The 19,879-nt window shown below is 36.8% G+C and overlaps 3 protein-coding genes and 1 pseudogene across 4 annotated transcripts; 2 read left to right on the top strand and 2 right to left on the bottom strand.

The window, feature by feature from the left end:
• Positions 1-1,009: 1,009 nt before the first annotated feature.
• Positions 1,010-2,852, top strand: LOC147275884 (hyoscyamine 6-beta-hydroxylase-like). The gene is made up of 4 exons (XM_086252864.1): positions 1,010-1,432; positions 1,688-1,941; positions 2,058-2,373; positions 2,581-2,852. Exons 1-4 carry the CDS (start codon positions 1,220-1,222, stop codon positions 2,827-2,829), a joined length of 1,032 nt encoding a protein of 343 aa, XP_086108990.1. The 5' UTR covers positions 1,010-1,219; the 3' UTR covers positions 2,830-2,852.
• A 2,173-nt stretch (positions 2,853-5,025) lies between these two features.
• On the bottom strand, positions 5,026-7,558 carry LOC147275883 (Tetratricopeptide repeat (TPR)-like superfamily protein). The gene is made up of 2 exons (XM_086252857.1): positions 5,808-7,558; positions 5,026-5,377 (listed from the first exon to the last, which is right to left on the bottom strand). Exons 1-2 carry the CDS (start codon positions 7,487-7,489, stop codon positions 5,161-5,163), a joined length of 1,899 nt encoding a protein of 632 aa, XP_086108983.1. The 5' UTR covers positions 7,490-7,558; the 3' UTR covers positions 5,026-5,160.
• Positions 7,559-8,554: 996 nt separating this feature from the next.
• APG9 (autophagy 9 (APG9)) lies at positions 8,555-15,591 on the bottom strand. The gene is made up of 10 exons (XM_086252853.1): positions 15,292-15,591; positions 13,894-14,533; positions 13,492-13,812; positions 12,527-12,749; positions 11,117-11,296; positions 10,802-11,008; positions 10,270-10,347; positions 10,106-10,176; positions 9,877-9,987; positions 8,555-9,648 (listed from the first exon to the last, which is right to left on the bottom strand). Exons 2-10 carry the CDS (start codon positions 14,469-14,471, stop codon positions 8,817-8,819), a joined length of 2,601 nt encoding a protein of 866 aa, XP_086108979.1. The 5' UTR covers positions 14,472-14,533; positions 15,292-15,591; the 3' UTR covers positions 8,555-8,816.
• A 1,193-nt stretch (positions 15,592-16,784) lies between these two features.
• Positions 16,785-19,814, top strand: LOC147275881 (CDT1-like protein a, chloroplastic; annotated as a pseudogene). The gene is made up of 7 exons (XR_015123841.1): positions 16,785-16,924; positions 17,019-17,138; positions 17,240-17,481; positions 17,923-18,738; positions 19,037-19,237; positions 19,319-19,415; positions 19,536-19,814. The product of XR_015123841.1 is annotated as a CDT1-like protein a, chloroplastic (transcript).
• Positions 19,815-19,879: the final 65 nt, after the last annotated feature.

The following is a 19,879-nucleotide window of genomic DNA, read 5'->3' as shown; positions in this document are numbered from 1 at the left end:
GTAGTGCAGAGGAATTGTCCATCTGCCCCTAAGTTCTGATCCCCTTCTTTTAATAAAAAAAAATATATAAAAAGCTATTTTGGGAGTCAAATACAAAAATTATACACAAAGTCGATATTCAATAATTATTATTAATTTTTTTAAAAGGTCAACACAAGACTCAATCCCCTCTTTTCTAATTTCAAAGGCAAAGTAGGTCATCGACATTGTTCCCAGAAGGATCGAATGATCGATGGGAGAAAAATTAAATGTAGGTATATAACTATATATAGACACACACACAGTTTCTTATAAGAATCTGCGTGCTCATTGATGTACAGCTGCAAAAATGCAATATTTGACGATCTGGGAAAGTTGAAAAATATTGTATATATGCAAGCAACTGGCATATTCTTAGCAGTTAGTATCAACCTTCCAGGTAGGTACGTACATGCATATAAATGAACCATCAAGACTCATATGTATATTAATTACGAAGAAACAGATGGAATATAAGTTGCTCCATTTTTGCAAGCATATATGCTTTGAAAATGCTAGCTATAGCCTATAGCCATGCACTTTTAGAATATGCTCTGAATTGCCAGCTTACTAAGCAACACCGAAGTGGGACTGCACCATAATTATTTTTCCCTAATTAATACCCATCCTAAAAGTTAAGCTATTCATGGAGAAGACCTGTTAATTGAGAATACCCAATATTGAGTATTTAATATTGTTTTGTCAAAGACTTTTTTCAAGGAATTAAATGCTCAACACTTCCCCTCACTGATCTCTCTTTTGGGTGGGTGACCTAAAGTTCTATGTGGTTCCTGTTAATTGGTAACTTATACTAGGTGGCCTAGATACCATGTTAAATAATAAATATTCATATATTTAAAAGTTGTTAGATGGAGAGACCCAATTAATGAATATGTATGACATTTTTAGACCCGTCGTCCATTCAATGTAGGAGTGACCCTCAAATTTTGAAACCTTCAATGAAATTTCCCTTCTTTTACTAAAAGAAATAATTAATAATATTGCAACTTGTTCATTGTTAATGTTAATAAATTATATTTTCTTCGTCTCCACAACTTGTAGATGCATGTGCATGGAATATGGCAGATGGGGTTTCTTATAAAAGAGGCAGTTGCGACTAATTTTTCTTGAGCATGTTTGGTTTAATTAATTAGAGCACATTGGAACAAACAAACGACCATTCTGTTTCAGAGGTTGAGAGATGGAGACAATAGTGGATGATAAGAAGCTTGTTTCAAGCTGGTTCAACATTCGATCCGTACCCGACACATACGTGCACCCGCCCGAGAAAAGACCCGGGAAGCTCAACGTGCCTCGTTGCAAGAACATTCCAGTAGTTGATCTTGGGAGTCATGATCGTAGCGACACCATTCTACGAATTTCCAAAGCTAGCCAAGACTTCGGATTTTTCCAGGTTCAGATCATCCTCACCTTCATCAATCTTCTTCTACATCTTTAATTTTTGTTATTTGCTTACAAGAGTAATGTTCTGTTGCTAATTAAATATTTAGTATATTATGTTGTCAGACTGAATTTTGGTCAATGTATATTCAATGGTTTAGATTGATTGTTTGCCAAGATATCATGTTAGATTGTTTGATAATAGAACATTTTTCTACTACTAAATTTAATCATATATATGCTAAACACAAAGTATATGCTTCATCAGGTTATCAATCATGGGGTGCCCAATAAGTTAATGTGTGACACAATGAGAGTTTTCAAGGAGTTCCATGCAATGCCCTCTAAAGACAAGGCAAATGAATTCTCTAAGGACCCAAGTCGAAGCTGCAAGCTCTACACAAGCAGTGAAAACTATGCAAATGAAAAGGTTCACTTCTGGAGGGATGCATTGACCCACCCTTGTGATCATCCTCTGGAGAAGTACATGCCATTTTGGCCTGATAAACCAACTCAATACCGGTAATGCTTGTACGTAATCATGCATGTAAAAATGAGTTATAATGTTCTTTTGACTGACATGTTATGTCGTCAAACTCTAAGTGTATTCACTTGATTAATAATTCACATCTTTGCAGGGAGGTTGTGAAGGCATATTTGGTGGAAGTAAGGAAGATGAGTTTAGTGATTATGCAGCTGCTTGCTGAAGGGTTGGGGATTAGCACTGAGTTCTTCAGTGGTGGACTTAGTGAAAGTCCAGTGCTGTTGTCCAATCATTATCCACCATGCCCAGATCCCAGCTTAACCTTGGGATTGACCAAACATCGTGACCCTACCCTTATAACCATTTTACTTCAAGACACAGATGGCCTTCAGGTCTTCAAGGATGGGAATTGGATTGGTGTTGAGCCTAATTCTACTGCCTTTGTGGTTAACATAGGCTATGTCCTGCAGGTATGTAATAACCCATAATTTCGCTATATATTCACCATGTGGGTAATGTTCTCTTATTAGATAATCTAGTTAGATTTTGAATCCGAATCATGATTCAAATTCAACATCAAAACAATATTGTCAAATTGTTTAGTAAGAAAACATTTATGTTCACCGGCCATGTATCATTTATGACTAAAATAAGTACTGTGATGTGAAATATTGTAGATTATCAGCAACGCAAAGTTTAAAGGTGCCGAACACCGAGTGGTGACAAATACAAGAGTTGCAAGGACAACCATTGCATACTTAATTTATCCTTGTAATGAGAGCCTTATAGAACCTGCAAAAGCTTTATCCAATCCAAGTCCACCATTGTTCAGAACCATGAAATTTAAGGAGTTCCTTAGAAACTTTAAATGTTGGGCTGCCAATGATGAAGCACTGTTGCAGATTATAAGCCTCTCAATTAAGTAGCTAGTGTTGGATGAATATTATTTTAAGAGAAAACGCCATACATCTATGTTTGTACGTAGTACATTTTTTTTATGACTAATCAAGTTGCAATTTTTGCATAAAACTCTTTATGATCATTTAAGTTTAGGGTTCTAGTCAGGTTCCGGTGGACAGTCTCAACTTAGGCCAACTCGAAAATTGTTTCGGGTGAATTTAACCTTAATCCTGCCAATTTAGACTCACAGTGAAGTAGGGGGTTAGATTCGTGCGAGTTCAGATTGGTCCAATCCAAATTGCACCCCTAGTATTGAACTCAAAAAAAATAATCAATTCTGTAGAAAGTTATCATTAAAATAATAGTATTGACCATTGGCTTGTTGGTTTTGCCTCTAATTTGGGTAAAGGTGAAATTCTTTTTGCTGAGATTTGGAGCCTTTATTTTGGGTTGAAGATTGCTTGGGATCAAGGCTGTAGGTTGGTGAAGGTTGAAATGGACTCTATTACTGGTGTCCAGCTTGTTTCCAAGGCTACTTCTGGTCTTCATCCTCTGGACTCTCGCATTTCTGCTTGCAGAAATTTGTTATTCAGGGATTGGTGCTGCCAAGTTTCTCATGTCTTTAGAGAAAAGAATAGGCTTGCTGATGGTCTAGCTCATATTGGCCATTCCTTGGTGCTTGGTTTGACTATTTTTGAAGATCCTCCTCCTGTTTGTGAGATGCTGCTTATTGATGATTTGATTGGACTTTCTAGAAGTTGTTTTGTTAATAGTTAATTTCTTTGCTGTTTGGGTCTTTTAGGCCCCCACTCTACCAAAAAAAAAATCTTATTAATCATAATTGGTTGCTACTTATAAAAAGTAAGTTAATTTAGATAAGCTAAACAAGCTCCCATTATGAAAATTATATTGGTGCAGATAAGGACATGGGTAATCAACCGCCCAAAAGAAAGAAAGAATTATATTTAATAATTGTCAGGGAAAAAAGAAAAAGAATTGTTGGGACAAAGGCACCCAGTAATACAATTATTTCTCTTTCTTTTATATAAAAGAAAATTATATCGAATTATATATGCCTGCAAGAACAGATAATCTCCTACTTATGTATATATAAAATATATTGACAAAAAGCATGTGTATATAAAATATAATATATAGTTGTAGACTAAGACTTGTAGTTTGCAGTGTTGCACACGTTGTGTGATGTAAAGGAGAAGAAGAAAGCTATATAGTTGACCAAGAACTATCACATGCAAACTTTGGTTATAAGTGCAAAGAGAGGCTTCTTTCAACATTTTATTTTTTTTTAAATTGGAATGACATGTAAGTTGACAATGTCTTCTTTCCATAATAATAAGCCTTGAGTCCAATCAGCAATCTTAACTAACATGATATTTTATATTTTTAAGAAAATTAATATGATACAAAATCACCAAACCAAGAAAATTCTATTAAAAAAGCATGTAATAATAAAACCGTAGATTAAATTATTTTTAATAAATTAAATTAAGTCTGCTAATTAAAATGGAAGTCAAGCATAATAATTATTATTATAAACAATAGTTCAGCATCCAAGAATATAACCAGCATAGTTTATTATCAAATAAAAATGAAAAAAAAAAAAAAAACCAACGGTTCACCATCCAAAAGCAAATTAATATAGTTTACTATTCAACACTACCACCAACATCACCCAACATCTAATAATACCACATCCAATAATTCGGCCAGTATGGTAGGCCCATCAAAGGCTCAAAATGTTTCTCCTCTTTAAGCGGGCTTTGGTTGAAAGTTTTAAGAAGCAGTCCATGATGGCATGCTTTATAGTTTATACACAGTGATCCAAAGCAATGTACATGAGCAGATTGGTTTCATACAATCCTACTAAATAGATAAATAATATTATTTAAGTGCAGCAAAAAGGCTTGTAAGATTCTTTCATGGTAAGCAATTAAGAACCAAGAGCATTCTTACTAAAGCTTCTGAACAATTCCAAATGCTGACTAACATTATCAATTTTCAGCAAAAGAAAAATGGAGATTTATTGCTGCATCACTGTCAAAGATGGCAGACATCTCAATCAAAAGAAAGTTTATCATTCAGAATAATGAGATTTCATATTTTAGTACACAAAAACTTATCATTATGAAGACCGATATCCCCCATTCCCTCCCCCCACCCACCACAAAAAAAAAAAAAAAAAAAAAAAGAAGCCAAACTGGGAATAACTATACTTTATGCTGTTTATATGAAGCTCAGACACTCACCACTCGAGGATGAGGCTACCCAGTCCTTGCAATGTCCTATATTATCAATTAATTTGAGCGTCTTCTAAATCGTGTTCAATCACTTCTAATTCACAGGAAATCAGCTTGTGAGTTCCTGGCAGATGCATGAGTTTGGGGCAAGGGCAAGGCCTTTGTAGTGAGCTCATCATTTGACAATGTCCCACGGGCTTTTTTCTTCAATTGTTCGAGAAGTCGGTGTGCTTCTCTGAGTTCTTCTTGAGCACTTGGTCCATGGCTTTCCCAAGCATCAACTACTTGCTGCTGGAATTGGATTGCAAGAGCATAGCTGAAACATTCAGAAGATTAATTATGAGATACATATATTTGTCCCTAGCAGTCAACATAAGACTAAACACTTTTACTAAATGCATTAAGCATCTCACTTAATTGCTGCTTGATAAATAGATAAATAGAGACATGAAAGGATTATGCATGTGTTGACAATGAAGTGCTAGACTAGAATTTAAGTTCACTTTCCCGGACGAAAAATATGGGAAACAGCAAAGCGAGCATTACTCTTAGAGTGAACCAGTCACTCAGTAAATTATATAATAAAACCTGCACTGCATAAATTACAAGTCAAACAAGAACCATCTAGCAGATTCATAGATGCAACATAATTTCAATAACTAATGAATTAATGTAAACTAATAGAAACAAAAAATAAGAACATCATATACTGGCAAAGTAAGCAAAAACCAGGAACTCATTCATGCCTTCCCATGGCACCATATGCTTTTGAAAGGTTCTGACATGACTCGATTGAATCTGCATGATGCGGACCAAGTGAGACATCCATGATGTCCTTTGCAACAGCAAACATCTGTGCAGCTGATTGGGGTCTGTCTAATTCCAAATATGCTGCCCCCAAGTTGTTGTAAATATAGCCCACACCAAAATGCTTGGGACCAAAGCTCTCTTTCAACCTCTCAGCTGCACTCTCCAAGTAAGGAATAGCCTGTGAGACCTTTCCAGTCAACAGAAGTAACCACCCTATTCTAGCAGAAACACTTCCCTCGGAGTGCTGTTCTTGTGGGAGCTTCTCAAGCATAGCTAATGTTCTCTTTAACAATGAAATTGCAGTTTCAAACTCATTCATAGCCTCATATTGCATTGATATCTCTGAGTATGCCTCAGCAACATCTACCGGGGAGACTGTCTCTTTCTTGTCAAGAATTCCACAAGCAATTTCAAAACATCTCTTTGAGTCTGCAAACTTTTCCTGATTACATAATGCTTTTCCCATCGAGATAAACACCAGTGCCCTAGTCTCACTGTCCTTATCTGTTTGCTGAACAACACCCTTCAAAGTATTAATAGCCTCATCATACTTCCCCAGTGCAATCTGCATATTAGCAGCATCAATCTCTGCACGAAGCAAATCAGAACTAAGACCCCAATTCTTCAAAACCTTTTGCGACAACACATTTTGCTCCAAGGCCTTCTCATGCTCCTCCAACCCAGTATAAATAACCCCAAGAAGCCTCCTGTCATGTGCAACCTCCACTGAATTCTGCCCCAACTGTTTTTTATGAATCTCCAATGCCTTCATACAGAAGCCTAATGCCTCCTTAAAGTTCAAAAGTGCAACATATGCCTCCGCCAAATCCCGGTTCGCCTTGCCAAGTTCCCTACTATCTTTCTCCAAAGTCATCTCCTTAATCTCCAGACACTTCCTAAGATTCCCAATAGCCTCCTCTCTCCTCCCCATTGCCGTCTTTACATTTGCCAACTCAAGTTGCACAGCATGAAGCACTGGCCTAAGATCCCCAACATCAAAACCCTCTTCCTCTAACCTACCCAATGTCCTATTAGCCCTATTAAGGTACCCCAAACTATCATTAAACCTTTTCAAACTATAATTAGCAGAACCCATTAATTGCAAAGCCATGGCAACAGGCAAAGAAGGCTTATTACTATCATTTATATCCAAAGCTTTCAAGGCTCTACTAGCAAAAGACAGAGTCTTTTCAGGGTCATCACCTTCTTGGTCAAGTTTGAGGCCAACTTTTAAAGCAGCCAAGCCAAGCTCTCTCTCATGAAAAGCTGACTCCATGTCCTTGAAAGCATAAAGCATTTCTTCAGAGGTCTTTGCAGACTCAAAAGCCTCTTCAAGCTCAGATTTTTCCTTGGATTTTCTCTGCCTTGAGGACATTTGAGGTGGCCTTTCGACAAGGGTATCCATGTTCCGAGATGGGTTTGCTTGGAATTGCCTGCTTTTGAAAAATAAGCCATGGGTTTTGGTGCAGGGCCTGAGACGGGTCGGTGAGACCACTGGTGAAGAAGATGAGGAGGTGGAGGCGGGGTCAGAAATGTAATTTCTGGAAAGAAGGGGAGCAAAGGATTTGGGTCTTTGCCGAATGAGATGTGAGAACAGTGAGATCGAAGATTTTCTCATGGTCGGAACTGTGAGAGGTTTTGTGATTTTGTGAGCGTTCGTTTGGGTTTTGTTGTTAAACCCTTTGCGAAAAACCCTCACTCTGCTTCTCTGTTTGGGAGTGAATAAAGCCCGTGAGGGAGGACAATGAACAAGGAAAAGTCCTCCAAACGTCGTCGTTTAAGAAGATTTATACTGATACTGATGCAACTAATATTGAAATAAAATAACTTTTATCCACCTCTCGGTCCTCTCCCATATAAAAAATAAAAAATATAAAAAATAAAAAATTAGGATTAAATACCAAATCTCAATAATTTTTGGTATAGCATGAAAACCATATAATTTTTCAATTGAACTACTAAATTTAAATGTAGTTTTTTAGATTAGGTCACAAATATGTTGGCCCCTTTGATTTGAGTCTTTTCCATTTGATATTTTTATCATTTGGCCCACATATGATGAGTGTTAGTTAAAATTTATAAGGTTTTGACAAAATTGCCCTTGAGACTTTTATATTATCTTGAAAATTTGCTAATGTAGTCTCAACTTCACATTTAGTTGTAACTGTACGACACTCACAACTTCAAATTTAATTGTGATTGAACAACAGTCACATCTAAGTTGTGAGACAGTCACAGTTAAGCTGTGACTTAATTGAATTTTTTTTAGAGAAATTATACTACAATATAGTATAAATAGAGGTCAAAACAATACTTTTACTCAAAATAATATATAGTATAGTGGTGTGAGTTGTCTCTTTCAATTTACCAAGATAGTCACATGTAAGTTGTGACTTGATTGATTTTTTTTAATATAATATAGTATAAATTAATGTAATATTTGTGATGTAATATTTTTTTTATTTTTTTATTGTAGTGGCATGTGATGTAATATATGTAGATTCTAATATCTTTTACTTTATTAATTTGTTTGACTTTTCAACTAGTACCTAATCTAAAATGCTATTTAATTTTGATACCTAAATTAAAAAATTATTGAAATTTAGTAGTTAAAATCAATGGATCTTAAAAATAAATAAAAAAATTCAAAGTATAACCCGTTTAAAATGAGCTGACCCAGAAATAATGAACAAGACAAGACATTTGCCATAATCAATTAACTTATATTTTGGTTGTACAATTTTGGAGGGCTTCTGGTTGTTATTTGGCCTCAGTCACCCTCACAAGTCAAGCATTGGCCTATCAAGAATCGAATGAATTTATATACAATAAAGAATACAGAGAATCCTTAATGACTGAGTAAACATCAACCACATTCCAGTAGAGGAAAACCACCCAAATACTCAAGCAAGAACCTCTTTTAGAAGCTAGAGGAAACAAATTTGTCACACAAAGCTTGAGGGGTCTGGGTTTATTTTGGGTGTGTCAGGAGGTCTACTATATACATCATCAAAATGAAGATTAAATTTTCCTGTCTCTAAGTCTAAGTCATCCACAGTTCGGGATAACTTGTTATAGTTCCTCCAATCCAATTGTTGTTCTTGTTCTTCTGAGCTTCTATCCCATAAGTTTTCATAATGATTATCTGGAGGCGGGCTCATGAAATCTGGAGGCTCAAGAAAACTTGCCTGGGGCTGTGTACCATGTGCGCCAGTTCTAGCCCACCAATGACTGCCGGATGGGTGCGCCAAATTACCAGCATCATGGTGCTGAAGCACGCTATCTCGGGGGAAAGGGGCTGATGTAGAAGCCCCGAGATTGGACTGTGAACGATCCTCATAATGATGCCCCCAGAGATCTTCAAATCTTGCTTCATTACCCATCAAGTTGGGTGGTGGCATCCAATCCACCAAATGTTGTTCAGTAGCTTCGAATGGTTCTTCTGGAATGTCCCTCGTGTAACTAGTTGTATGGTCTGGCCAAGAGGTGTAATACCAATCTAGAATATACGGGTGATTCTTTTGCTCTGCATCAATTAGCCACAGAGACCCCAACTGATAGCCATTTGCAGGGGTATGATGTGGCCTTTCCCTTGATAAATAGTTGTTCCTGTCACCAAAGCCTCTCCAACTTGGGCTACCTCGCGGCATTCTCGGAGGAGAATATGCATGTGCAGCTCCTAGTCCCTGCAACTTTTGCTCCCTGAAATTTCTAAGATTTAAAAGGAACTGATTTCCTTTATCATTCGGGTCCCATGAAGGATAGCTACTCTGGAAGCTGCAGCCAAAATTGGAAAGCTCATAAGAATTTAGATGTGGTGGGAAATTATTAGGTTGAAACCTGATTAGAATCCCAAGTACTATTCTGCTCTAATCGAAAAAGAAGAATATTGAAATGGCACAGGGAATGTTCCTCAAAGCATATTGCATATTTTTGAATACTCCTGTTAGTGGCAGCTTACAGTAATGTTAGAACATCTTATGAATAATGCTGTTGTGGTCATACCTCAAGAATGATTTCTCCATTTTCCCCTGAGAACTCCTCTGGGATCTAGGTGCATTGTAAGGTGACCCATATTTGGTATTGCCATGTTTTTGAAAATCAAAGGCACTAAAACTGCCAAGATATTAAGAGTGCAGTCAAATAATCTCATCAGTGTTGGACCAAACACAGCCACTAATGGCTTTCAACAGAAAGCTTAGATACAAATGAAAAGATGATGAAGATTACCAACCTGCAAACATGACCAACACCTTCAACATTCACTGTGAAATCTGCGATGAACTCTAAAATGTCATCCACCCGCTGCAAAACAAAACATAAAGTACATTAGAACAAGACACTGCATACAGATGGCACAAGAATACTTTGAACTACCAATTAATTAAAAAAACTGACCTTTGGGACGACAAATATAAGTAAATATGGAGTGAGGAAAATCGAGGCCATCTCCTCAAGTAACATCATTCCAGTATACTGTGTTTGAAGAAACAGAACAAAAAACAAAATAGCATGAGCAGCAGCTTAATTTGTATTTTCTCATAATATGTGGTAAACTGTTATTTTGTTTCCTTAAATAACCATACAACAATCAAATTCTGAAAAGGGTAAACAAACCTTGAAGGGTAATTGATATTTATGCAAGAGTGCCAACAAGAATTGGGTACAATTAAAATCCAAAAAAAAGAAAATCAAAGCTGGATACAATTGTGCATTTGTGAACAACCAAATATTTATTGGGAGGTAATAAAACACTATAGAATTCCCCTACATAGGTGATGCAGAAATGGGACCCTGATAAGTTTCTGTGGTTCACACACTGGAAATAGATATGTACTATCTTTCAGAACATCACTAACAAAAGCTACGCTACACCACTATAGCAGTAGATCCAGAATACGCTACACCAAATGGAACATTGCATGATTACCTGAAAAAGGGTTTCAAACTCTATCCTAATCCTCTCAGTATTCTCCTTGCCACGCCACGTCTTCGGCATATAATGTGTATATTGGACCACCATAGACATTGCTCCCTCTGGATCAAGGATCAGAAGCTCATCACTGACAGCAGCCCTGCTAATAGCTGTTATAGTCCCAAAAACAGCAGCATACCAGAACAAGTTGCGATCAAATATCTGCATAATTCAAAAACATTGTAGCAACAAGACAACTGACAGTTAGCATCATAATGTACAAATATAATCTTAAATAGCATTAAGGTAGTACAAGTAAGAATATCTTACATGGCCCTCTAGCAGAGATTCCTCCAGAAATGCAATGATGATTAGAATAGCAGCAAAGCCACCCGAAACAAAAGAGATGAACTTTGCTATAATAGATATAATAGGGGAAGGAAATTGCTTCAAATAATCAGAAGCATGTACTACACTGCTATTGATTCGGTGCTTGAACAAATGGTCCACCTGCCACGTTGTCATACCAGTTGTAAAATTAATCTATAAAGAGAAGAATACAAAACACCAAACAATTATAGACATTGCAAACAAAAACCAAGCCGGGAAGAGTGGCAAATACTCCTTTTTAGAAAGATACAAAATGCATAGTTTCTTTCGGTAAAGTAAACCCAACATGTTAAGTGTTAACCATGCCAAAGATAAATGATTAAATTCACAATAGTCATAATTTTTCATATGGTTTCATATGAAATAATCAAGGTACCAAGTTCCAATATATGACGAAGCAGATAATGAGAATATTTACCACCTCTCAAGGCAAACATTTCTAAACCAACTTGTTAATAGGACCTTAAGCGACAACTTTTGACAAACAAAATTTTACGTTAGCCATCTCAATGCAACCATAGTTCTGACTCAAAAACTTGCAGCCTTCCAGGTAGCATTAATTTTTCCCTGTCAAATGTTAAACAGGATAAAAAAAAAAAAAAAGGCCTATGTTTTGCACACTGAAATTTGCATGCAAATGAAGGAGTCCACATTTAGCTATGCATGAGGTTAGGCAGCTGTGTAAAGACAAAATAGCAGCAATAGTCAATTAAAAGGTTGGCAAACAAGAAAAAAATTGTTTGCATCATGCTAAGAATTCAGGCACTAGAAGATACATGATGAAATGTGAGAAATAAAATTGCTGCCTAGAACCATAATGTATTCATCTTTTCAAGAAATGTCCCAACTATCCTCATACAAATTGTTTATAAATGTAAAAATCTGATGTAAAAAATTCCATAGGTTATGCATGTTTCAATCATTAGCACAAACTCTTCAAGCACAAGTACCAGACATGAACTTGCATTAGTTTGTGTCAGGGAAAAAATCATGTTCAACTCGAGAGAAAGAAGAATAATACTACCTTGTTAAATTTCCTAAAAATCCACTTTGACAAATTTGTTGTTTGCATCATGCTAAGAATTCAGGCACTAGAAGATGCATGATGAAATGTGAGAAATAAAATTGCTGCCTAGAACCATAATGTATTCATCTTTTCAAGAAATGTCCCAACTATCCTCATACAAATTGTTTATAAATGTAAAAATCTGATGTAAAAAATTCCATAGGTTATGCATGTTTCAATCATTAGCACAAACTCTTCAAGCACAAGTACCAGACATGAAATTGCATTAGTTTGTGTCAGGGAAAAAATCATGTTCAACTCGAGAGAAAGAAGAATAATACTACCTCGTTAAATTCCCTAAAAATCCACTTTGACAAATTTGACCATCTTCGAGATGAGGCTGTGCTTGGGTGGTTATAAAATTGTTCTGCATGCCTCAGGAAGAGATATACCAGCATGAATATGACAAGAAATGGAGAAAGTAGAAGCATTGCAAGCCCAACTACCATAAGCCTTTTCTTTAATGTTCTTGGATTTGATAAAAAGTCCCTTCTAACACAGAAATTTCTGCAGAAAGAGTACACATCAACAAAAAAAAAATCATTGATCTCAGGAAACACACAGGACTCTTAAAATTCTCCAGTATGCATCCTTTTTGAAAGAAATATTATGCAGTTTATTCCAAAGTAAATCCACATTCTACAATTTAAGTCAATGAAAATATGTATGACCACTCAAATCAAAAAACCTCCTCCCAAAAATTTTGGTGTAGGCAACATAGATCCTGATTATCATTCTGCTCTAGTAAGTGCAATTATCTATAAGTACACCAAGTAGATTGGAATTCAACACAGTTTACCAAAAGACTTTTCGGACCAACCCAATCCTTATTTCTTCCAGCCAGGGACCATCTACATCAAGACATATAGCTTCTAACTTTTTTGGTTACACTGGAGGGAATCCAGCCCTGGGCCTATCCTAATCCAAGCCCATTACCCCACCCACCCTCACCACTTGAGCTAACCCCAAGGGCTTGATATAGCCTCTTAACTATATTAAAAAACATTCAAATTTGCTCCGAGCATCTAGGGTAAATATTCACTATTACTTAAAAAAAAAATTCTAACTACCAAAATGAAAAAAGAAAAAACATAATAATGGAATGATGTCTTCAACATATTCTAGAAGATTGTAGAGTTGGACGCGCTTAATATACTGGCCATATGTCCTATTTATAAGATCAAGACTCCAATACTAAATCAAAAAGTACATATGCATTGCAAGAATTTGTTATTAAGATTCACCATACCGATCAAACATGCTCTGCAGTATGCACCAATTTAATGTCCACTCGAGGGTTTTTGTCAGTATTAGACGATCTCGCTTTCCATCTGAGCCAAATTTGACAGTTGGACCAACACCTGGGACCCACTGTGAGATTGGAAAAGCAAGCACCCCCTTGTTAAGCATTCCAATCAAGTAGTTCTCCTTCCGCATCAAACGCATAACTACATCATGAGCAGAAAGATCCTTGACCACACACAGCTGCTGTGATCTTTGTAGCTGAACAACCTTTTCAAGAATTGATGCCCATGGCATGGTTTGAATTTCATTGTCTGTGACATGGAGGCTGCAAGAAATCCAATGCACATAAGCATAAGTATTGCTTTCAAAGCATTAAAATTTTGAAGAGCAAACTATTCAGGCATACCTGTTGTAATAGAAGTGACGAATTCTCAAAGTATCCCTTAGTTGAGCAAAAAACCTCAAAAAACAGAAGATCCAATAAATGGAAAATATAGCCAAATATCCAACAATGATAGCTTTGGAGAGCGTTAGAGGGGATAATGGGTGCTGATGAAGGGCTTCCTTAGCAAGATCACAGGGCTTGATTCCAGATTCGACCGCATCCATCCCACACTTTGCATTACGAAGACCATCCCAATCAACATATAATAAGAAGAATCCTGAGAAGCATATGGTGAAACCCAGGCTCATAAGCTCAACTATCCACTTTATAATGATACACCAAAGCCCTTTCTCACAATAGTAGCTGTAGAGCCTTTCAAAGAACAGGTCCAAATCAGCAATTGGTTCCACATTTAAACTTTCACCATTAAGAAGCCCTGAAGGGCTCTCGCTGCCAGGACTTGGTGCCCTTCCATATTCAGATAATTCAACCTCAGGAGGCACATCCCTAAGCAATGATGCTGTCAAAGATGATTCACCGTGTCGTTTCCACTTAAAAATGCCAAGAGAATTCACACCCTTCAACCAACTGAACATCATTCACAAAGGCTGACAGTGTGCAGATACAGCCAGTCCATTCCACAATCCACCAAAGCAAGGTTCTGTAAGAATGAAAGGGATAAGATAAGTCCCTTATATAGGCATGTAAACAAAAGTTTAGTATATGTGCGGAGAAAAAAAGAGAGGTAACAGCCATAATACACAATTCCACCACAACTATGTACCACACTCAGATATCACCACTAGTCAATTATCATTGAAACCAAAAACTTATTGTCTCTAGCATTCTAAAACTGACCAGCTGAAATTAACAAGTAAATAAATATGCCAAACAAACCAAACTTAGAGGAGGAGGTTCTCGCATCACTATCCAGTTAAAATAAATGCCATACAGTGCAACTGTTACTACGGCTCACAGAACCTCCAATGCAATTAGAGTCTCTGGGACGTAACACAAATTCCTGGGAACCCAGCACCCATTTTGTTTTTTCTCCAACCTAAAGGAACATACTTCAGCTGGTTACTTTCCGAGAAAGTTCAATGACTTTTGTACAACAAAGTATAACCATTTCCGAAGGCCAGAATAAGTACGACAATATAATCATTACATTGACAATCATACGCCCAACTATATCGGAAAGCAGCCAGTTTTCTAGACCACAAGTCAATTCATCACCGCACATATCAAGTTTAACAAATTATACCCAAAACCCAGATACAAAAAACAATAAGAAGAAGAAAAGAAGTATTATTTGCACACAACCAACATATCCCTTTTTTCTTTTGGACTAAATAAATAAACCCCAGAACAAACAATAACAGGATAAGCAGAAAAAGCAGGAAAAGAACAAAAATTTACCTCCAACCCACGAGGCAGCAGCCAAAGAAGGTTTAAATCAATGAAATTTATTGGTACCCAGAAAAAGATGCGCTTGCAGAAAGACACCAAGGTAAAAGCTTTTTTGTTTTTTTTGTTCTTATCAGGAAATATCAAAGGATTGAGACGGTGAGAGAAAAGACAAGGGCAAGGAGAGGTCTTGAGGCTAAAATCGGGAAGCTGAAGCAATGGTTCTGTAATCTAAAGGATTTGATTAATTAAAGCAGAGAAGAAACCGAAGAGAGAGGGGGGAGCTTTCGGCCTTTTGGGTTTTTCTCTCTCTCTGAGTTTGCTTGTTTAATTAATTAATTGTCTCTCAATAACAGAAATAAGAAATTTAATTGGGAAGGACTGAAGGAGACGTGAAGTTGGGTCATACTACTACTGGAGCCTGTTGAGTGTTAAATCGTGATGCTTCAAAAGCCTTCTTTCTCTTGGGTCAAATTCTGGATTGGGCCTATAGATGGCCCAATGGACATTGAGCGTTCAACTAGCCCACTAGCCCATCCAATGGAAATTGCGGGAGCCAACGGATCTATTTGGCGGGAAGCAAGCGCCCACGTTATAAATACCGAAACCCCCAATTAGCAAATGCTTCCTTCTTCTCTTCTGAGACTGTCAGATCTTACAATTTTGATCGACTCTAAATCCCAAAGCTCTGTCTTTTACTCTACAATGAGTTCCTCAGAAGCCCAAAAAACCCATAAATCTGATCTCTCTCTAACATTCAAATTAGTAGTGGGCACGGTATGGTATGGTACGGTATGAGCCCCATACCGATATCATACCGAAATTTTTATTCGGTACGGTATGGACATTTTTAAAACTGGTACCATACCATACCAGTGTTCTATGAATTCGGTATGGTTTGGTATGGTTTCGGTATATACCAACATTTTAAACTTTTTTTTTTGTCAAAAAACAATATTTAACAACCAAAAAGAAATACTTTTTTCCAACCAAAAGATAAAACAAAACCCAACTTGTACGTTCCTTTCATTTCTGTTGTGAACTATGACCGATGGTATTGATCCTTAATTAACCATCAAACGACTAATTAAGCACATATATAATTCTAACCCAATTCATCATCAACCAGTGTAAACACAGAATTAGAAAAGAAAGCAACTTATCAAAAATCACACACCATTCTATATATACATATATATATATATCAATGCCAAAGAAACTACAACAATGACAAAAGGAAGAGTAAAACTGTAAAACACAAAAGCAACTCAGACCCAAGTATAGAAAGCATGATAATGAAATATATATTAAATAATTAAATAAAAAATATATCGGTACGGTACGGTATTTCACGGTATTGAAAGTTTCATACCTATACCATACCGATTTAGACTCGGTACGGTACGGTATATAATCGGTATTATTTTTCGGTATAACATTGACACGGTACGGTATGGTACGGGTTCGGTTTCGGTATTTCGGTAATAAATGCCCACCCCTAATTCAAATCCAAGAAACCCCTAACCCCAAAGCGCCAAGTGGTAGACAACGGCGACCCACTGAGCTCCAAAACCCCTGAGAAGCACCAACAGCTCCGTCACCAGAAGAAGACCCATGCCGGCGCCTCCGAGAAGCTAACTTTAAAGTAAGGTTTTATGAAATTCAGGTGTTTGTGTACATGTGTTTGTTCCTGACTTTTAGGTGGATTTTGATTTATTCTTTTTGTGGCTTTTTGGAAGGTATGAAATTTTGGGTGAGTTTTTCGATGGCTTGACTGGTTCGATTCGGTTGTTGAGGTTGAGGAGTTTCAAGCCAAGTTTTACCAATCTTTGCCGGCAAATCGAGTGTTTAACGGAAAGGTATTTTCTTTTCTAAAAAAAAAAAATTAATTTGTTGTTTGGTTGCTGAAAATAAAATTAGGCAATAGAAAGCGATTGATTTTTGTTTATCTCGTTTTTAGGAGGTTTACCTATAGTCACTTGGCTCAGCTCAAGTTTATTTTACCTGAGGTAATTGAGATAAAGAAAGTGCTTGTTAAGGATGAGAGAACCAGTTGTATGAAGCCCGATCTTCATGTTACCATGAATGTTGATGCAGTAGAGAATGATGGCAAGTTGAAATCTGAAGGATGTGGGATTATGCATTTGAGGAGGGCCTTTCGCGCACGGCTTGCAGATTTTATGAGATCCCATCCTGAGGTTTGCACCCTGTACCCTATACAATACACAATTCTGATATAACACAACTATTGCGGTTTAATTTCTAAAGTACTTTATGTTATTAAATCTTCTGGCACGGTTTAGAATGAAAAGTACTGTGTTAATTGATGCAACAGAAAGAACTCTATACTCAATGTTTCATTTTTCTTTTTTGTATAAAAGATCAATCTTGCAGTTGGATGCCTGTTTTCCGTTTTTCCCCGAGCAATCACTGTCTAATAAATAAGATTAGGACTTGAGGCCAATATATAATTTTTCAAGCTGTCATAGCTGGGAAGCAAGCTTCAAGTTTTTCGAATAATAAAGTTAGATAATACTCCTATACTTGGGACTTCAAGCTTTTCTTTTCATCAATTTAAGAACCTTTCTTGAACTAATTTTGAATAGCATGTAGTCTAACAATGCTTAATATGCTTTCGGGATGATGAAATTCCAGAAGAAGCTCTGCCACATCCATTCAATCACGAGAAGCAAGATATGCATTCAGATAGGATCAAGTCATCTCCTGGTGGGGTATTGACAGATGTACAAACAGTTGAGCAACCAGCAGCATCAACAACCTGCCTTCAGGATGATGAGATTCTAGATGAAACACATCCAGTGCCATCTAATCAATCAGAGGAGGATTTGGATCAAATATAAACATAATTCGCAACCCATCATTCCCCATTAAGACATCATTTGAAGCACCTAAAATGCAGCAACCAGAAATACAAGCTCATCTGCCTAGGTCTTTCCGAAGGTTCTTTTCCCAGAAAGTTACACGCAGTGAATCAGAAAACATATAAGAACAACCACCAAGGCTATCCTTCCAAGATCCAAATCTTTCAGTTCCGGAGTTGAACCTCAATACAGTTTGCTCCATTGGAGGTACTAGTACTGCTGCCTCATCGTATGGTCAAGTGCCTGCAACTCCAACCAAAGTGATAGACCCCATAGAAAATGACGATGGTTTGCCCAGAAAAATTGCTAGCATTCAGTCAACTCCAGCAAAGCTTGCCTCAACTCCAGCCAGGTTGATGGACAACACACCTGCATTGCACCCGCCAAAGCGATGTTATATGAGCAAACAAGTTCTACTAGCTCACCAAACAAGTTGGTTAGGCATCCTCCATGCTCCAGGTCATTGAAATTTGACACTACTGTGAGGAATATGGTTGAGGATGAAGTACTTGATATGGATGGCGCATCAACTGAGAATGACAATCTCAATATTCTTTCAGGGGATCCTTTACAATTGGTATGTGTCTCATGAATTCTCCATTCTTTTAAACTTAATAAGCATGTCTTCTATAACTAGTATTCTATAAAAGCTGTTGGAGCTTAGTATGATTGGTTCAACATTAGGATGTATTTAGTTGTGCTCAAATTAGTCATGAAAGTTTTTGGGAACAATGTTATAGTTGAAACTTTTACATAATTGGAAATCAACCTCAGTATCAATCTTGAAGGTTTGCTTATTCCATATTTGCTTATGTCTACTTGTATTGAACATAATCAACTGTAATTTTGAGAAGTATCCATATATCTCTTTGCAGCTTAGAGATATGGAGAGGAATGCAAAGATGAGCGGAATTCAGCCATCTCACAAGCAAAGAGGCGGCGACAGATGATTGCCAGCCTGCCTAAGCTCTTCAATATGATTCATTTCTTAATTCACTCAATGAACCATTTTGTTATCCCAAAAGAGGAGCTTCTAGACAAGCTAGTTTCAAGCGATCATGATATTGTTAACAGAAGTAAGCCGTTATACAAGACAGGTTTTTCTTATTCCATGGACGCTTCTGATGGTCCTAAATCCTTTTTTATTCTTTTCACAGGGGAAGTTGAAGAGCAGCTTTACTTGTTGTTAGAACTGGTTCCGGAATGGATTTCTGAAAAAGAGTTAGCATCTGGAGGAGATTTGCTTTATATCTAGTGAGTTTTGTTTATAGTTAGAAATATAAATTGTGTTTCTAGTGCAAATGTATATTATCTTTCGTTGAAAAAGATAAACTTGATCAATTGTTTAATGTCCTCATGTCTCTCTTCTTGCAGCATTAATAAAATGTCAAATCCCCAGTCAGTACGTGCACGGTGCACGGCTTGAAGAAGCAAAGTGAGCTAGAGAATGCTAGGTTTTTTGAAGGTTACTATAAGAAGCATATTTAGGGCTGGTGTACAATTTCCCCATTTCATCAGGCATCTTGGAAATGTTTAATTAATTAATTGTTCATGTAAAGTACATCAGGGTGGCCTAATCATGTAGTTAGTATGAAGGCTTTTTTGTAAAGAATGCTATTTAACAACAAGATTATAGAAATATCTATTTATTTATTCTTTCAATTTGTGTTCCCTTTAAATGAATGAAAAAATTTCCAAGCAGCATTAAATATGTTTGA

The sequence above is a fragment of the Dryas octopetala genome, chromosome 8, assembly GCF_963921425.1.
Source record: "Dryas octopetala chromosome 8, drDryOcto1.1, whole genome shotgun sequence".
Lineage (NCBI taxonomy): Eukaryota > Viridiplantae > Streptophyta > Magnoliopsida > Rosales > Rosaceae > Dryas > Dryas octopetala.
The sequence above is the reverse complement of the archived record's forward strand: the minus strand, read 5'-3'. Positions and strand labels throughout refer to the sequence as shown.

Coding starts and splice junctions, on each gene's coding strand:
- LOC147275884 (XM_086252864.1), top strand. CDS start 1,220: ATGGAGACAATAGTGGATGATAAGAAGCTTGTTTCAAGCTGGTTCAAC. Junction 1,433..1,687: donor AAGACTTCGGATTTTTCCAG/GTTCAGATCATC, acceptor ATGCTTCATCAG/GTTATCAATCATGGGGTGCC. Junction 2,374..2,580: donor ACATAGGCTATGTCCTGCAG/GTATGTAATAAC, acceptor GAAATATTGTAG/ATTATCAGCAACGCAAAGTT.
- LOC147275883 (XM_086252857.1), bottom strand. CDS start 7,489: ATGAGAAAATCTTCGATCTCACTGTTCTCACATCTCATTCGGCAAAGA. Junction 5,378..5,807: donor GCATATGGTGCCATGGGAAG/GCATGAATGAGT, acceptor TGAATGTTTCAG/CTATGCTCTTGCAATCCAAT.
- APG9 (XM_086252853.1), bottom strand. CDS start 14,471: ATGATGTTCAGTTGGTTGAAGGGTGTGAATTCTCTTGGCATTTTTAAG. Junction 9,988..10,105: donor GGTGTTGGTCATGTTTGCAG/GTTGGTAATCTT, acceptor ATATCTTGGCAG/TTTTAGTGCCTTTGATTTTC. Junction 9,649..9,876: donor ATGGAGAAATCATTCTTGAG/GTATGACCACAA, acceptor TTTTGGCTGCAG/CTTCCAGAGTAGCTATCCTT.